Source organism: Eptatretus burgeri, chromosome 4 (genome assembly GCF_056783735.1).
Source record: "Eptatretus burgeri isolate ZD-2024b chromosome 4, Ebu_testis_v1, whole genome shotgun sequence".
NCBI classification, from domain to species: Eukaryota; Metazoa; Chordata; class Myxini; order Myxiniformes; family Myxinidae; genus Eptatretus; species Eptatretus burgeri.
This window is the reverse complement of record NC_140964.1, coordinates 34,384,403-34,402,574: the sequence shown is the minus strand read 5'-3', so window position 1 is coordinate 34,402,574 and position 18,172 is coordinate 34,384,403. Positions and strand designations below refer to the sequence as shown.

Below are 18,172 nucleotides of genomic sequence, written 5' to 3'. Positions count from 1 at the left end.
TGTACCAGTTCGTTGCCTGTCGTTTTTACCATTGACCCAGCACGGTGCGGGCTTGAGAAATAGTGAGGCCGTTTGTGCCGTAAGTTGTCATTGGGACCGGCGCGGCTCTGGTAACTTCTGCTCGGTTACGCCAGACCCGAGTCGGTACATGCGACTCGGTTCAGACAGAGTCGGCCGAGGGCGTGGCTTCCCCGGTAGTGAGACGGCGTGAGTACTTAGGTAAATTGGAATAGACAAGTGGACCCCACCTCACGCCATCGAAATATTGGCGACCACGGTCCTTTCAGTGACCCGTCGACTCCAGAGTTATCCGGGGTGACAACCTTTTAATTCCGGGTGTTCGGTGAGAGACGGCCCTATTGCTCTGTCTAACGGTCGTTCCTCACCACCAACCCCCGGCCCACAACAATTCAATAAATCGTAGCTGCAGACTGACTTTAGCATTCACCTTCATCAGCTGCCTGGCACGACTGTCTTGCCCCGAGACGAATGTGCATAAATAGGGCTGGGTATCTTCCACTTTATCCACGGCCTGATAGAAGCAGAGCACAGGACAGAGCTTAAGCAGAAAATAAGTGACGGAGATTATGTGTGTGCAAGAAGGATATGTAATGACCTTTGTAAAGTCCAGAGTATAAAGCCCACAACTTCAAGCGAAGAGGTGTAGAGAAGACCTGCGATGGAGAGCACGCAGACCGCATGAACCGGAGCAAGTAGTGGGGAGTGTGGGTGCCGAGAGCATGACACTGGTCAGGTCACAGAAAATTTGCATGGGCTCTGGGTACTCGGGGTAGACGAGCCTGATGGTCTCACATCCTTCCATCCATTTCTACACAACCTTCCTTGCCATTGTTACTTTATGTGGCTAGCAGTATATTGGCTTGGCCTAGATGTGTATTTTTACCCTCACCATAGGAGAGGGTATTGCATTTGTGTCCATTTGTTTGTCTGTCTGTGCACACAAGATGTGTGAACATCAGCCCCAAATGCCAGCTGTGGTAGCCAGTATTACACATAATATTTTTTCAACTGAATAACTCTTTCATGTATGTACAATTAGAATGAGAGTATGTCTATAAAGTACATACAATAAAACACACAAAAGAAGTCTTGGTGAGGGTCTGCAATCTCTGATTGTTCTTTCCAGTTTTATTTTACATTGGAACAAGGAGTTTTATTGCACTCAAGGCACAGATGCTAATCTCTATTAACCTACTTTGGAGCATTTCAATTGGAAGAGCTTGGACATTGTACAAAAAAAATAATCTAACGACTAAACAGACAAGCTGCTGTACCAATGGCTCAGTATTTGAACAGAAGAAAGGGTGTGGATGATGTATACCTCTCACATTGGTCATTTGATCTTGTGCTGGAAAAGATAGTGCTTAATGAATATGAGCATCCAGAGTCTGCATGTACTGCTGCAGGGCCTGGAGACGCTCATCAATTTCAGACAGCTCTGCAGCAGGTTCTGTCAAAAAACAAACAACCACTTCACATTGACAAAACAAGTCAAACACCAAATTAATAAAACGTTTTTGCAAAGATAGGATGAAAATCATGACAAACATCATGGGCCAAGTGATGTTAAAAAAATATTTTCCTCAGAGGAAGGCTAATGGTTTTGAAGAATCACTCCTCTGGCTAAAGAAGCTGCATAAAGCAACTCAAGAAGGCTTACACAAGGTAAGTGCTACGTTGGTTCAAAACATTCCCAGAGTTTCTCAACATCAAAAAAGACATCCACACACAGTACACGCATGAGAGTCCTAATGCTACACACCCCCTCAGCTACTGGACCAGTTTCATCACTTATTGGTGAATCATCAGCGATAGCATAGACAGCAATGCATACCAATGAGGTTCCCAATCATGTACCACGTGCAAAATTCAAAAGCAGTCAATATATAAATAAAGAAAGACCCACCCACATCTCTCACCTGTGAATGGAGGGAATAGCTATTCACTACTCTCCCCCAAGGGTTGAGCCCCAGTACTCTCTCTCTCTCTCTCTCTCTCTCTCTCTCTCTCTCTCTCTCTCTCTCTCTCTCTCTCTCTCTCTCTCTCTCTCTCTCTCTCTCTCTCTCTCTCTCTCTCTCTCTCTCTCTCTCTCTCTCTCTCTCCTGGAATCAGTGGAATCTAAAGCTTTCAAATTACTTGAATTTCCCACAATCAGACTGAAGAGCAAGGTCCGTTCTTTCTCACATAGCAAATAGGTACGTAACCCATCTGTGTTTCAAATGCTTCTCCTCCTGTCTCGCTCTCTCAGTCCTCTGACCTTCTCCAGCTCTTCCATGTGGATGTGGATGTCCATTACTGTATTTTCATGCAAATAACCCACCCCCTGGTATACCCCACACATGGGGGAAAAAAGCACTCTACAAAAATCTCAGACAAATATAGCCTGCACTTGAGTATTATATTTTTGCTTAGCAAACAAGCCAGCTTTCCTGTCCACATAACTGGGAGAAACGTGATCGCCATAGTTCGGGCAGCAGACACAGCTTTGTTGACAAGGGCCAACAAAAGGCTCTTTTCAAATACAACCGCAGTAAATAACCAATTGACATTAAAATGAAGATCTTGAGGAAGGGTTGCTGTAATAATTAAAGTTTACTGCACCAACGCGTTAAAAAAAAGTGTGATTTCCGGTACCAATGCGACTGGAAACCACACTGCTCATCCATTAGAAATGTATAAATACCCTGCAGGCTGGTGAATTTTATATCATTCCACAAAATCGTTCATACTATGAAAAGTTCCTACAATACAATGCCAGGGGTGTGTTCAGTTACTAAGTTTCATGTAGAGCGCTCCCCAAGTCGCTTAAGCACTCAAGCAAGCACTCCATTTGAAACCGGTGATGAGCAACGGCTGGCTTGGCAAGCGCTAGCGAGATGCTTGGGAACTGAACAAATTCCTGCTGTCAGTACAAGTAAGAAAAAACCGTTAGTTTCATGACCGAATTCAAACTTAAAGTCGACGAAATAGTGTGCTGATTTCTGGAGAAGAAGACGAGAGTGATGACGATATGGACTGTGACAGACCCACACTTGCCGACTGAGCTGCTTTTGCTGGATTTCGGAGAATGACATAAAATTCAACAGCCTGTAGGGTATTTAAATCAGTTCCACATCTCGCCTGTGGGTTATTTACGTGAAAATATGGTACCTCCCTCCTGGTTACACTCCCAATATTCCAGGCTTTCCATCCACCTCTACTCTTTTGTTCCTCTTTTCTCCCGTCTGTGGGAGCCACGCTTCCTGAAGTTGTTCACTCGGATTCTTCCCTCCAGGGTGTCAAGCAGGTGGTTTATCATCATATCACATCAGCCCCCATTCCTACCCACAATATTTTCTACTCCCATCAACGATACTTAACCTAACCTGACCCAAACTTTCTTACTCGAATGTTGTTACGTTTCCACCCCTTGCCTCTCTCGACTTTTCCTGTTTGTTATTTTCATTGCTGTTTATTCCAACTTTGGCCCCATTGCCCCACTAACCATTGCCTTTCTCACCCTCAGTCACCTCACTCTTCCATAAGCCTCGATCTTGTATATTAAAAAACAAAATAAACACCCACCTGTCATACGTTGACTCTCAACATTTGGTCTGCTTGAGCTGGAAAGTCTGTTCGTTATGCAAGCTTTGCCATGACCCTTGGAGACAATTGCATGTACAGGAGAAATCAGGGTAGAGGAGAAAATATGCAGACAAGTTTAACTTGATAATCTTTAAAAAAAAAAATAAAAAAATGCACAAACATCACTGATAGCGACATTTGGATTGTTTTATGAAGAGAACCATTTAATATTATAAATTAAATGTACCTTGGTGGGACGTTGCCAAATTCCAGCGTTGTTTCTCATCTCCTTTTTTCCCTGACGACTGAATGACAGAACAGTGGAATTAAATGACATGAAAGAACTCATAACATGGTCGAAATAGATTTTGTTCAATGAAATGTACAAAAGAGAAATGACGTCTGGTTACCAACAAATTGGTTTCTTGATACAATTTCCCTTATTAGGCTTCCAAGCCAGCAGGTGGGAAGCCTATTGTTGTTGTTAGGATCAACATCATTATTCGTCTGTCCACCCAGGCAGTGGGAGATGCGGTTTTGCAATCGCTTCTGAGTGTGTGTCCTTGGTTATTATCTCCATGTGTGGGTTTCAAAAGGTAGAATGGAGCCCTCCCAGGTTTCAAAGTGTACAGCTCTGTATGTGTGTCGATCTGTATGTGTGTCGATGTGTATGCGTGCGTGAAAGTTGCTGTTGGTTGCTATCTCCAAACGAGCATGGGTTTCAGGAGATGAAATGGAGACCTACCAGGTCTCAAAGTATCCACTTCCGTTAGTGTGTGTTTGTATAATCACGATTCATGCGTGCGTGCATGCATGTTTGTTTTTGTCGCGCTACTCCTCCTACACTTCTGGGCCGACTACATCCAGACTTGCTACATAGGATCGATCAACATGACCCCAATCGGTGCATTTTTTTTCAAGTCTTTGCTGGTGGTCTTGGAGTGAGGGGGGGGGGTCTTTTGGGGGAGAGAGACACAAGTTCTGTATGTAAATGTGTATCGTGTAGCGCCACACCAGGTGGGAGAGGGTATTGCAAGTCCCTACATTTTATAGTACAGTATTCCTGCCCCCACATTTTCAATCCAGTGATGCGTTTTGAATAATGCAGCAAGACGTATTTTGGAAAGGTATTTTGAATAAGGATAGTAACATAACCTCCCCCCTCACCCCCGTCCAGGCCACCGCCCAACCACCGGACCACTCCCTTAGGGAGCTGATGCTTCCAGTATGTATAATATAAAAGAGGTAGCATGCATTTGAACTTTTGTCATCAAATTTTCAACAAACCTTTATTATTGAGATGCATTCAGAAAACGAAGTTTCTCTTTATGATTATTATTATTATTATGATTACTCCTTCCAAGCCTATTGTTCTTGTTAGGATTATTATTCTAGTTCCGCAGATTTTTGTGAAACGACTTTTAAAAAAACATGTTACAGTTGGCTATGCCAATCTGCACATGTTTATAGCACATCCTTGGAACTTGATCCGAACAGATTGTTTTCTTTATTTTTTTTCCTGTATTGGTGGTCATCTTGGATTTTGTCCCAAACATAAAACAATCTTCTTCTCGAGAACTACTTGAAGTTGATCGCCATGAAATCTGGAAGAGAGGTTAATCACCGGAGGCGGAATTGAAGTGGGAATTAGAAGGTTCTGCTAAAAAAAAAACAAAAACATAAAAATCAGGAAGTTTGCCATTGGTCGAGTATGTTATGTAATCACAAAACTGAAATTTGACGAAAGAAGTAGCTTACTCTTTATAGTTTGGCCTGCTGATTCTGAGTGGGCTACAGCAGGTAACATACTCTTACGTTTGAGGGGGGGGGGGGGGAATGCATTCAAAGGGTAATTAGGATGTTTAATTAGGTATGCCATGCTGTTCGAGTTTACCAGGATCTCGATGTAATAAGTAGCAATTCAGTGGTGATAAGTTGTCTAGTAAATGTTCATTTCTTCAAGGGGGGAAATGATAATTGTCACGTAATTAGATAAGGACATGGGATAGGGTAAGTGTGTCTGCATAAACCCCTTTTGGTATTCTCTGGAGACTGGCCGTGACTCACAGGACAGTGCAGCGGATGGCTCCGCCCCGTGATCACGATTGGCAGAAGGCGACGGCGGTGGGCCAATAAACGGCTCGATTGGAAGTGACGAGGACAGGAGGATAAAAAGGTTCTGTTCGGGGTCGAAAAGGAAGAGGAAGAAGATTACAACCAAAAGATCGTGTTTTTTTTGGTGTGGAGGCTGTTGCGCGGGGAGCATCCTTGTTGTTGTGCTGATTCGATCGTGTTCTTGATCGTGTCTTGGAGCCTTGCTGAGCCTCGTGCCTCACCTTGGTTGGCTCTGGGGTTCTGCTGACTCGGAGTACGGGGTCGAACGGCGGGCGGACCTGCCTCCCTCTCCTGTTCGCAACTTGGCGCCAGAACTGGTTCCCTGGCGGCTGTGAGCGGACTTGGGCCAAGACCAGGAGGTCGACAGCACCACGGTTTCTCCTGCCCCCCTGACGAGAGCAAGGCCAGCTCGTCCGACGCCGATCCAGGGACAGTTGCGTCCACACCACGGTCCAGCCTGACCACCAGAAATAGCTACGTTTTGTGTGTGTGTGTGTGTGTGTGTGTGTGTGTGTGTGCTTGGCGCCTTAGAGGGATTGAGAACTGTATATTCATTGGAATTGTCTGTGTTTTTCCCCACGCCCGATCCCACACCATCCCGTCGAATCGCCCCGGATCCCTCTTCTTGCCGAGTCTTGTTATTTCTGGTAATAATAAAAACAAATAAACATCATCAACTCAGTGAAAAGTGACTCGTGCCACGTTCCTCGTCCCGTTTGCGGTAGAGCGATTAGAACCGCCATGTTTGGGTTATAAATAAATAAACCGCCTCCATCGTTTCGGCTCATTCTACGTTGGCGGGACTGTTCAAGTCCCGTGGACGTCACATTGGTGTCAGGGTGTTGGATGTTCGAACCCCTCTAAATTATATTTGGTATCGGGAGAATATAACAAGATTAAAATCTCGCCACGAATTGGAATATAAAATTACTACAGAAAAGCGCGCGAGCGCGGGAAAATTTTGGCAGGATTTTTCAAATTTAAATTAATTGGTGGCAAACGGGACTTCTGCACCATGGCGGATGTGCAGATGTTTGAGGAGGAAGGCCACGTGTCTGGCAGCGAGTCGGGGGAAGAAGGGAGAGACGGGGGTAGGGTTGGAACCTCCCCCATTCCGAGTGTGGACCGTGCTTCATCGCCCGTAACGGAGCCGGCAGCGCCGGAAACCGGCACGATGACGATCTGGACAATGTTGGAACGTTTAATGAGTGCAATTACAGCACAGGGGGCAAAAATGACGGCACAGGGGGCACAAATGGCAGAAATGACGGCACAAATGGAAAATCAATTCGTGACACAGAGGGCAGAAATGACAGATCAATTGGGGGTAATGGGGGTACAGTTGGGTGCACGGATTGATTTAATGAGGGATGAATTGGGGGAAAAGATGGAGAAAATGAAAACTGAGATGCAGGAGTGTGTGGATGTTAAATTGGGGGAAATACAAAGTAAATTCGAGGATAGATTGGAAGAAACAAAGGTAGAAATTACATTGGAGGGGGAAAATATACGGAAAAAATTGGTAGATAAAATTGATGCAACGAACATTCGGGTTGATAAAGTGGATGAAAGCCTGGAACGTCATCGTGCCTGTGTGGATGCTCGTATGCAGCTGCAAGTTGAAGAGTGGAGAGAGCTGAGGAAGCAAGGGATGAATTTTGTGGAGGAGGTAAAAGGATTGGAGGCTCGTTTGGACGAACAAGATAAAATTATGAGCCAAGATGAAGTCTTGGATAAAGGCCTGGTAGAGCCATCTTTTGTAAGTAGAGTGTCCGGGTTGGTTGAGGAGCAGCTACAAACTCGCGACGGAGCCTTGGAGGAGGTTGTGTGGGCCCAGAAGATCCTGCGGGAAGAGGTGAATCGGTCCATTCAACGTTTGGAACAGGAGGCAAAATTGACCCATGAGACCCTCACCACAAAACATCTTTGGCCACAGTGGGCTCCGAAATTGGATACGCAGCCACAAGGGTGTTTGATCCCTGGGCTGGATTCGGACAAGGGAGAAACTGAGAAGCGGGCCACCGTAAAAGTGATCCCCCTGGTAAATTTTGACGGGTCAGGGAGCGTTGAAGCTTTTCTGACGCAATTTGAGTGCATTTCCCGACTAAACGGGTGGAATGAGCGGGAACGTACAGGGAATTTGGTGGCAACGTTGCGGGGACCAGCCGCAGATGTGTTAAACGTGATCGCGGAGGGATGTTGACCAGCTCCCACATTTGCGAGGCGTTGAGCCGTCGGTTTGGGTTCGCGGCAAACTGTGATCTGGTGCGGGCCCAGCTCCAGCACTGCAGATTAAAGCCGGGTGAGACAGTGCAGGAGCTGGCACAGGACATTTACCAATCAGTCAGGATCGCGTATCGGGACCTTACAGTGGAGGCATGGGACAGACTGGCACTAGAGAAATTTTTAGCTGCTCTTCCTGACCCTGAGGTCCGAGCGCTAGTGGAGTTACAGGATCCACCCACCGTTCACCGAGCGGCCGATGCGCGGCCAGGCTGGCCTCGTGGAGTCGGCCGGGTCGGGTTCCAGAGAGGCCATCGGTGTAGATCCGACAGGCGGAGATTCAGGATCAAGGAGAGGGGCTGGGAGAAATTGGCATTACCCAAATGTTACAGGAAATCTGCCAGAAACTGTTAAGTTTGATAAGGGGTAATTCGGTAGTTGGTGTGCCAAAGCGGCGGGGTCCAGCCCAGCCAATTCGATTATGGCCGAGGGGGTCCGGAACCGGAAGAGACATTTCACCGATACTCACGGGGGCCTTTTATGGGGAGTTGTTTCCGGTGCGGGCGAAGAGGACACATGCAACGATATTTCCGGTACCCGGCGATGGAGGGACTCTCCAATAGACTTTTAGACTCGGAGAGGGTGAATCCTCCTGCTGAACCGCCAGGTCTATCCGAGATGCCCTTTCATAGGTCGGGTCCGGAGATCACTGTCGGGGGTCCGGGAGACTAGATCGGGCTGAGCATAAAGGGCCATGCACGGCTGGTGAGATTGTGGCGAAGTGCCCTCCTTTGGTGGAAAAAAATGAATTGTGGGAAAATTGGCATGGGTTTGTAAGTTCTGCTGGGTTTTAGAGTGACAATCGGGACAGTGGGTAATTGGAAACAAAGCGGGCACGAGTGGCTGTCCAATAGCTGGTGCGTGGATCGGGTGAGAAGTCCTGTTGTTTTAGTGCTGTGTGAGTTGTTTTAAGTGAAGAAGTGAAATGTATGGTGCACACATTGTTTTTTTATTGGGCATGGTGTGGTAACAGGGAAGGTCATGGTCGGTGAAGTGTTAGAAATGCAGGTGTCACATGTAAGGCCGATGGGGTGGGGGAGTCATGTGGGTTTTGTGGGTGGGGATGATGTGCTTGTCCACAGGGATTGCTGAAGCTCACGGTGAGCGTGAATTGCGACCCCCTTCAAGGAGATTCACCACCTGGTGGCTAATGGTGACAGTGTCTGGAGGCAACCGGGAGAGGGTCTGGTTGGGCGACCAAGGCGGGTAGGACCTTGGCGACCCAGGAAGGCCAGAGGAGCCAGTGAGACCCCTTCCAGAGTGTTGTAAGGGATTAGAGCTGATGGCTACCAGGGGGGAGGGAATCAAAGGGAGCGGGGCGGAGAAACGTCCGGGTTGGACTAAAGCTTACCTGTGGGCATGGTTGCACCTGAGATGCCCCCATCATCGTGTGGTAACCCACCCCACGGCCACGACGGGATTCAGCCTGCATGATTAAAATGAGGAGCATGACCTAGAAATGTGATGATGACCATGGTGTGAGTGTTGTGAAGATGTATGAGTCCCACTCGATCCCGCACAACTTGACATGTGCAGGAAGGGCATGATGTCCGCATAATTTTGGGGCAAGCAAATTTGAAAATTGGCCCCCCAGGTAACGCTGGGTCTATTAGCATCCACTGGGGGAGGCGGTCAAGTGTAAATATCCTGTGAATAGTGTCGTTAAGGCTTAGAGTAGGAATGTAAAGTATAAGTGTTGTGTTTTTGTGGAACCTATTGTTTCCCCTCCCCAGATCACTGGAGAGTGTTGGGCAAGAGCGATGACCCAGAAGATGGAGTGCAACTTCGCTCAGTGCTCTCATGTGATAAAATAAAAAAAATAAAAAAAACGAATGATTGTTTAGGCGAGGATAAGGCCATAATGGGGTAGTACATTAAGCAGGATAGGTAAGTTAGCTGCGACTCGCTGCCCATTGCCCCTCCTACTTTATTTCGTTAGGTTAATTAGGTGTGAGTCAGTAAGTGTTAAGGCTGGTACGGTAGCGCCTGTGATATACCTTGCAGGAGCTGCGGTACCAGAGGAGGGGGCAGTGTTACATTTGAGGGGGGGGGGTATGCATTCAAAGGGTAATTATGATGTTTAATTAGGTATGCCATGCTGTTCGAGTTTACCAGGATCTCGATGTAATAAGTAGCAATTCAGTGGTGATAAGTTGTCTAGTAAATGTTCATTTCTTCAACGGGGGAAATGATAATTGTCATGTAGTTAGATAGGGACACGGGATAGGGTAAGTGTGTCTGCGTAAACCCCTTTTGGTATTCTCTGGAGACTGGCCGTGACGTCACAGGACAGTGCAGCGGATGGCTCCGCCCCGTGGTCACGATTGGCAGAAGGCGACGGCGGTGGGCCAATAAACGGCTCGATTGGAAGTGACGAGGACAGGAGGACAAAAAAGGTTCTGTTCGGGGTCGAAAAGGAAGAGGAAGAAGATTACAACCAAAAGATCGTGTTTTTTTTTGGTGGGGAGGCTGTTGCGCGGGGAGCATCCTTGTTGTTGTGCTGATTCGATCGTGTTCTTGATCGTGTCTTGGAGCCTTGCTGAGCCTCGTGCCTCACCTTGGTTGGCTCTGCTGACTCGGAGTACGGGGTCGAACGGCGGGCGGACCTGCCTCCCTCTCCTGCTCGCAACTTGGCGCCAGAACTGGTTCCCTGGCGACTGTGAGCGGACTTGGGCCAAGACCAGGAGGTCGACAGCACCACGGTTTCTCCTGCCCCCCTGACGAGAGCAAGGCCAGCTCGTCCGACGCCGATCCAGGGACAGTTGCGTCCACACCACGGTCCAGCCTGACCACCAGAAATAGCTACGTTTTGTGTGCGTGTGCGTGTGCGTGTGCGTGTGTGTGTGTGTGTGTGCTTGGCGCCTTAGAGGGATTGAGAACTGTATATTCATTGGAATTGTCTGTGTTTTTCCCCACGCCCGATCCCACACCATCCCGTCGAATCTCCCCGGATCCCTCTTCTTGCCGAGTCTTGTTATTTCTGGTAATAATAAAAACAAATAAACATCATCAACTCAGTGAAAAGTGACTCGTGCCACCTTCCTCGTCCCGTTTGCGGTAGAGCGATTAGAACCGCCATGTTTGGGTTATAAATAAATAAACCGCCTCCATCGTTTCGGCTCATTCTACGTTGGCGGGACTGTTCAAGTCCCGTGGACGTCACAATACTTAACGGATTTTCCCTTGCTGACGATGGATTTGGGATACATTTTCCCAGCAAACGTATGAATGGGAATCCAGGTGGATGGCAAATTCAGAATGCTTAGAAGGCGACAGCACTGTTCACAGTTCTAGCTTAAAAAAAAAAATCATATTTTAGTTGAGGGCTTAATTGTGTTGAATAGGTTTAAATGTGAAAGACAAGGTGAAAAGGAATCTTTGAATTTGTAAATAATTTCTGTGAAAGAGCAGCACGCATTCACTGCTCAAAATGCTCAGCAAATTCCAGGACTGAGTTGACAATGTTCGACTAACTAAAGAAAATAAGAGTACCATATTATATTGTACATAAAACTGAGTACAGATTAAAAAAAAAAACAGGCAGAGCAAAACAAGTCTCATCTCTGCTTTTATTACCTCTGTCACTAAATGTGGACAAAGGTTATGCATTCACTCTTGTTTGTTGGGTCGCCGAAATAGGTGACACTTATTGTCAGTAATTCTGTCTGTTTGTTTGGATGTGTGTTCGTTTGTCATCAGCATAATTCGTAGTAAAAGTGGGCGGATTTTGACCAAACTCGGGTGGTAGGGACATCTTATGAGCTCGTGCTTTGGAAATCGTGATGGTTGCTCGGGATGCTTTGGTTCCCTAGCAACAACCGAAAAACCTTCAAAATCGGTACCGTTCACGCGAAATCAATTCCGAAAGCCATTATCCCACGTAGGGTTATGAAACTTGGCACGAATGATCTACAGGTGATGCTCTATCAAATATATTCCGGTTTTTGTGATATATGGAATACTTTACCCGCAGCGCCCCCTACAATTAGGGTATGCATGAAAATTGGCGAAAATTGAAGGCCCCCTCGCGACCAGGTGAGTGCATCGATACGAATGAAACTTTGCAGGTTCATGGTACTCAATGAGTACTACAACTTTACCTCAGGACATATTGACCGATTTTGCTTAGGTCAGGGTCAAAGTTCAATTACTGCAATAATCGATAATATGCGAGAGCTGGAGGTGCCTTCGTGCCAAATACTACTCCTCCTAAGGTTATGGTCGGATGGTCATGAAAATTCACACTAATCGTCTGGAATACATTGTGCACAAACGATTGAGCCGGATTTTCGATTTAGATCTTTATTCATCCACAGCACCCCTCAAACTTTGGGGATTTCCGATTTCAAACCGCATTTTCGGTACTTTTCATTCAAATGGATATAATCATGGGCCAAGCTGTTAGTATGATAATAGTTTGATAAATGATAACCGAGTAGTTATCAATAGATGGAACTGGATGAGATTTGATATGCATAATCTTAAGGTGATTCCCTATCCGCTATATGACATCCATTTTGCTCTATATCTTATAGTTTCCATGCTCGGCAACCCATCTCCGCCTACCGGCTTGTTTCTTTCTTTGTCTGTCTGTGAACAGGATATCTCAAAACGTTATGGATGGATATGGATGAAACTTGGTGGACAGGTTGGGTGTGTGACAAGGACAAACTGATTCGATTTTGGTGAAGATCCGGATCAGAGAATTAAATTTTTTTTTTTTCAGTGATTCATCACCATTCCAAGATGGGTCCAAAAAAAGTTATGAATGGGTTATGACAAAACTTGGTGAATGAGTTGGGTAGGTGACAAGAACAAGCAAATTAAGATTTTAGTTAAGGATTTAGATTCAGCCTATCAGTGGGATACGAAATGTAAACTGTTCAGCTTGGCAGAGGGAGGTATGTGCTCCTGAGTTCGGTTCTAGTTTATTCTGTTTCTTTTTGCACTCAGTTTTTATTAAATGAGCTTTTTAGAGGCATTTGTGAAAGAAGGTTATGACTTGCCTTGGCTGGAATGATGCATATTGTTTACAACAATAATACGAATGGAGTAATAATATGAACAAAGAGAATAAAAACATTGAACTACATGAGATTTATAAAGAGAGCAAATCTGCTGTAGTGCAGGATCTATTGTTGGCATGATTAAATATATTCTCAATGTTGCATTTAATCAAGTGTTCATAGTTAATTATACTGTTGTTGTGATATGCTGCGTTGCTGTCGGTATATTACAATTCATTTAATCCTTTTGTTTGTTTCAATTCAGCATACCTCAAGTGAAAAAAACAAAAAAGAAAAGTGGACTCCCACCCCACCCTTACCCTCCCTCCGGACCCCCATCTCCCCTCCCTCTGAACCCACACCGGACCCCTTCCCATCCCTCCTGACTCCCACACCCCCTCCTACCACACCCCACTCCTTCCATCCTCCTACTCCACTCCTCCCCTCTCCTCCCACCCCACGACAGGTGGTGGCACATGTGTTTTAGGTTATGAATTGTGAGAAAATGACCGTTTAAAGCCCCTTGTAAGATGTATCCACTGTACCGTGGTAAAAATGTGATCGTATAAAGTTTTGTGGTGATTAACTCTGCCAGCTCAGAGGATTAGCGTCACAAACAAACAACGTCTCATTTGCTTTTACATAGAAGATAGCATCGCTCCAAGCTCCTGATGAAATGAAACAACATCCTAAGTGAAAGAAAATTGCATAAAAAGGTGAAACGATTTGAACCCAGGCTAGACAGCTGAGAGTGAGTGTGCGTTCCTCTCGGCCTTCCTGTCGTGGTGTGGGGATTCATTGCTTTGTAGCCACTGAAAACATTTTTCAATTCTCTCTTGAACCCGTACTTCACTTGTGCCATTGCTTTAATCATTCAAATCCTCTAATTTACTTTGCCTTCCAAGCTCCAAGGATGTCCCCACGGAGAACCGATCCACAGTAATCGCCATGGAAACTTGTCGAGATTGAAGCTTGCAGAGCGCTCACCAAATGGCTCAAGCACTCAAGCAAGAACTCCAACGTCAGGGTTGATAAGCAACGGCTGACTTGGCATGCGATAGCAAGCTGAATGGTAATGGGATACACCCGCAAAAACAAAAACATCGCGAATTTAACATTTTCAGATTTCACTCCAGATTTCGACACTTATGTGGTCCACCAGATCTGATCCTCAAAGCCGAAACTGTATTTTGATTCTATACTTTAATTTGGCCGTGAGAGGTCATCGTGGAAAATCGCATCATAAAACACATAAAATTTCTCCAAGCTCCTAACGTGAAAACTATAGCACTTACAAAAGCGATGTATACAGCGATTTGTAGGTATGACAATCAGGCATTCAATGATACGAGTGAGGAAAGTGGGGGAAAATAAATTGAGCACTTTATCGTTAAGAAACCGTTACGGCCTGTTCCAAATCAAGGCATTGTTGAGCAAGCCGAAGAAAATGGCAGCTTAAGACCCCAGCGAGCTGAACAAGATTTCACGCCGCCATCTTCGTAAGGCGAATTTTGTTTTTTTTTGTGACGAGCACCCCTTAAAAAGGGGTGTTTAAATTTACCCAAACACCCAGTTTTCATTCATGCACTCCCTTGAAGTTCCCTCCCTATACATGCAAATTTTGGGGTTACATGGTTTTGGAGTTATGGAGGAGACACACTGACACTTATTATTATAGATCGACATTACATTTATGTTCTCGTCATTTCTCTTTTGCATTATTTAAAGTTAAAGATCCTTCACAGTTAATGTCATTGGATAAAATAAATCCTTTAAATGATAATTCCCCCTTAGAAACCACCTTACAACTGCTCACTGGGTATAGACAGGTTCTCCATCGCCTGCGGACACATTTTCCTTTCCCGAACCAAGTGGTGTAGTTCGACTTCCAGTGCTGCCACCTGTTGTACAAAATGTCAGGAGATGAACCAATGTAAGGCTCATGGGGGAAATGTAATCAAGACTGATCTACAGGAAGAAGATCAAAAGGCTTTAACTATGTTGATCACACTGAGTACATCAACTTTTCTGCTCATCATACAAGTTCAGAAAAGGCCCATAAGAATGACTGCTGAACAAGCAGGCCAACACTACACTAAAGAAAAAGAGGAGTCTAAGTCAGTGTGGTGAGTGCCCACCTGAATGACTGCGCCGACGAATCCTGGTGCCAGATATTCCAGGTCGATTGTGGGGTACTCCAGGTCGATTATTCCTTGCCTTTTCCATACTGCCAGACAATCCCACTGGCTGTCTATTTTTCTGTCGGCTCCTGCCAGTCGTAAATGAAGTTACAGCAATTCCATTCAACTGTTGATTACCAACTATTCAATACACACTTATCAGTTAGAAACAGTAATGGTAATACATTATCATTATTACGAAAATGCCTCATGCATCTATTGGGTTTGAAAATACAGCTGCATATTACACATCAACACCAAATAATCTCCACTGCATCCTGTAAGAGAATAGCACCTCTGAGCATCCAGTTCAAATCACCTCTTGGATTCCATCTGCTTGCGTTTCTCCTCCTTTCTTCGCACATAGCTTGTGGGGTCAAACCGGCCAAGGATGCCTGTGGAAAAGGCAACATACATGAACTGCGAGTTAACATGTGACAAGTCTTGCTTGATTGGCAGATTTTAAAGGACAGTATGGCATGCTTGATTCAGGTAAGCCATAAAAGCAAGTGTACCATTGGGAGAGGGAGAAGGTGTCCTGCTGTATGGCTGGGCACGAAAAGATGGCCGACTCTCACGTGACCGTTTGGTGAAGCTTCGCTCTCTTGAGCCATTCCTGTTGAGGACTCGCTCCCTGGACCCAGACCTATTGGGGACTCGCTCCCTGGACCCAGATCTGTCAAGGACTCGCTCATTTGACCCAGACCTGTCGAGGACTCGTTCCCTGGACCCAGACCTGTCGAGGACTCGCTCCCTGGACCCAGACCTGTCGAGGACTCGCTCCCTGGACCCAGACCTGTCGAGGACTCGCTCCCTGGACCCAGACCTGTCGAGGACTCGCTCCCTGGACCCAGACCTGTCGAGGACTCGCTCCCTGGACCCAGACCTGTCGAGGACTCGCTCCCTGGACCCAGACCTGTCGAGGACTCGCTCCCTGGACCCAGACCTGTCGAGGACTCGCTCCCTGGACCCAGACCTGTCGAGGACTCGCTCCCTGGACACAGACCTCGGGGGGAGGCGGTCCATAGATGAAAGATGAGGTGACATTCGTTCATGGGAGCTGGATCGTGACCTCAGCCGTCTGTTTAAATCAGTTCTTCCTGACAATCTTACAGAGCAGCCCATGATGTTGACTGGAGCACGGCGGGCAGTGAGTGTTGGGTGGGCTGGGGACACATGACTGTGGACAGAAGAGTTCAGGAGCAAACACATGGTTAAAGTTGCTATTTAGGAAAAGCAGTGACAAAGGTTTCCTTATATTCATGCAAATAAACACTGGAGAGGTGAAAGGTTAATTTTACATTTTAAATCTAACATTAAAGATCAACTTTCTTGAAAAAAAAAAAAAAGTTTCATATTGCATTCAATTATTCTTTATTCATTCCCTTTATCTCAAAAGAAAGTGCCAAATTTCAGTCAATTTAGGAGCTGTTGACAAGAAGCAACTTGGCCTTATCAATAAAGCAGATGCAAACACAAATATGGCTGATAATTGTGTTGCCAGTGGTAGCATTGCCTTTTGCATTTTCGAGGGTGGTTCAATGTTAACATTGACTTTTTATTGTACAAGGTGGCCTGAAAGTTACTTTACCCCTCACCAGTAAAGCATTTGTTCTTAAACTCTTAATATACAGGTTTTAGTGTGCAGTACCTACAATAATTAATCACTCGTATCTGTATGAATTTCATCATTCTGCTTGCACCAGTGAATTTGTCCCCAAGTCCTCTTAGACATCTTTGGTAGCATTTGTGGAGTCACCTGTGTGAAAAAGGCCACGACTGCAGCGCGCAATTCTTCAATCGTCCTATACTGGGGTTGTTGACACTTTCTCCTTCATGGAGCCCTGCAAAGAGTTGTTCGATCTGGACTATGTGATGGCCACGGTAGAAGAGCTGGTGATGTTGGTGATCTGCATCCAATCCATCGTTGAGGGAAAATTTCATTGAGATGGTCCCGAACATGCAATGCAAAATGCGCGGGTGCGTCAGTCTTGCTGATACCAGACATTTTCAGCTATTCCCGTGGTGAAAGGTTGTGGTACCAGACAGTTGCTTAACATACGCTTGTAAGCTATGCTGTTAACCGGTCCATCAAAAAGACAGGGACCAAATAAATGCCTTGAGGTCATTGCTGCCAATGTCATGTGGAGGATGATGCTCCAATTCCAATGTGAAATGTGGATTTTCCTTCGCACAGAACACCACATTACATGCCCGTGAGCTTCGATAGATGGCACATTCATCCGAATATATTGAAATATATATCGTATACTAAAAGAGTTTAACAAACAAATGCTTTACTGGAGACGGGTAAAGGGACTTTCAAGCTACCCTATAGATGTAAAAAAATAATAGTTCATTTCAGAAATTCTGCGCAATCATATCATCTATGCCGAGTACAGTTATACAGTACGAGACCGATGCTGGTCAAAGCATTCTGGATAAAACCAAGATGGCAGCCAACATAGTCACATGTGTTGCAGAATAGAGGTGCATCAATGTGAAGGAGAACCTCAAACTGGCTGAGGTTCAAGGGAGTCTGTACAATTTGATACAGCATGAGTACGTGTCCTTTATGATGTAGTTGTGCTAAAATGGTGCAACGAGTGAAAAAAAACAAAAACAAAAAAAAACAAAAAAAACTTGAATTCATGAGTGATATCGAGCATTCTCACATGCAACAAAACTGCTGTCAATGAAGCAAACATTAAACGTGTTGAACAGCTAATTTTGGAGAAGCACTGGATTACTATATGTGTGAAATTGCAGAATAATTGGATATCAGTGTTGGAAGTGTGGAAACATTCATTCTCATTTGAAATTCTAAAACCTTTGTGCAAGGTGGATATCAAAGGACATCATGTTTAATCAAAAGTCAACTTGTGTGGCCATTGTATCAGACAGAGCTTTCCATGCATGAAGGATATCCCTCTGGCACCGATACAACATCACTTATTTGATTCCTCGGTGGTTGAGCTCCTGGAACATTATCTGAGGGAGGGA

General features: G+C 45.5%; 1 protein-coding gene across 5 annotated transcripts in view; it reads right to left on the bottom strand.

The window, feature by feature from the left end:
* Positions 1-1,127: 1,127 nt before the first annotated feature.
* The window catches only part of CCDC61 (coiled-coil domain containing 61), a 73,434-nt gene continuing 56,389 nt past the window's right edge, over positions 1,128-18,172 (bottom strand). For 3 of the 5 annotated variants that reach the window (XM_085877399.1, XM_085877398.1, XM_085877400.1), the window contains exons 7-13: positions 15,685-16,349; positions 15,489-15,564; positions 15,128-15,258; positions 14,806-14,890; positions 3,833-3,890; positions 3,586-3,661; positions 1,128-1,471 (exon numbers count right to left, since the gene is read on the bottom strand). In XM_085877399.1, the coding sequence (XP_085733525.1) occupies positions 1,386-1,471; positions 3,586-3,661; positions 3,833-3,890; positions 14,806-14,890; positions 15,128-15,258; positions 15,489-15,564; positions 15,685-16,349 (1,177 nt within the window). In that variant the 3' untranslated portion in view covers positions 1,128-1,385. Of the gene's footprint in view, positions 1,472-3,585; positions 3,662-3,832; positions 3,891-14,790; positions 14,891-15,127; positions 15,259-15,488; positions 15,565-15,684; positions 16,350-18,172 lie in introns of those variants that run through there. The other 2 variants (XR_015057262.1, XR_015057263.1) reach the window with 2 other exon arrangements.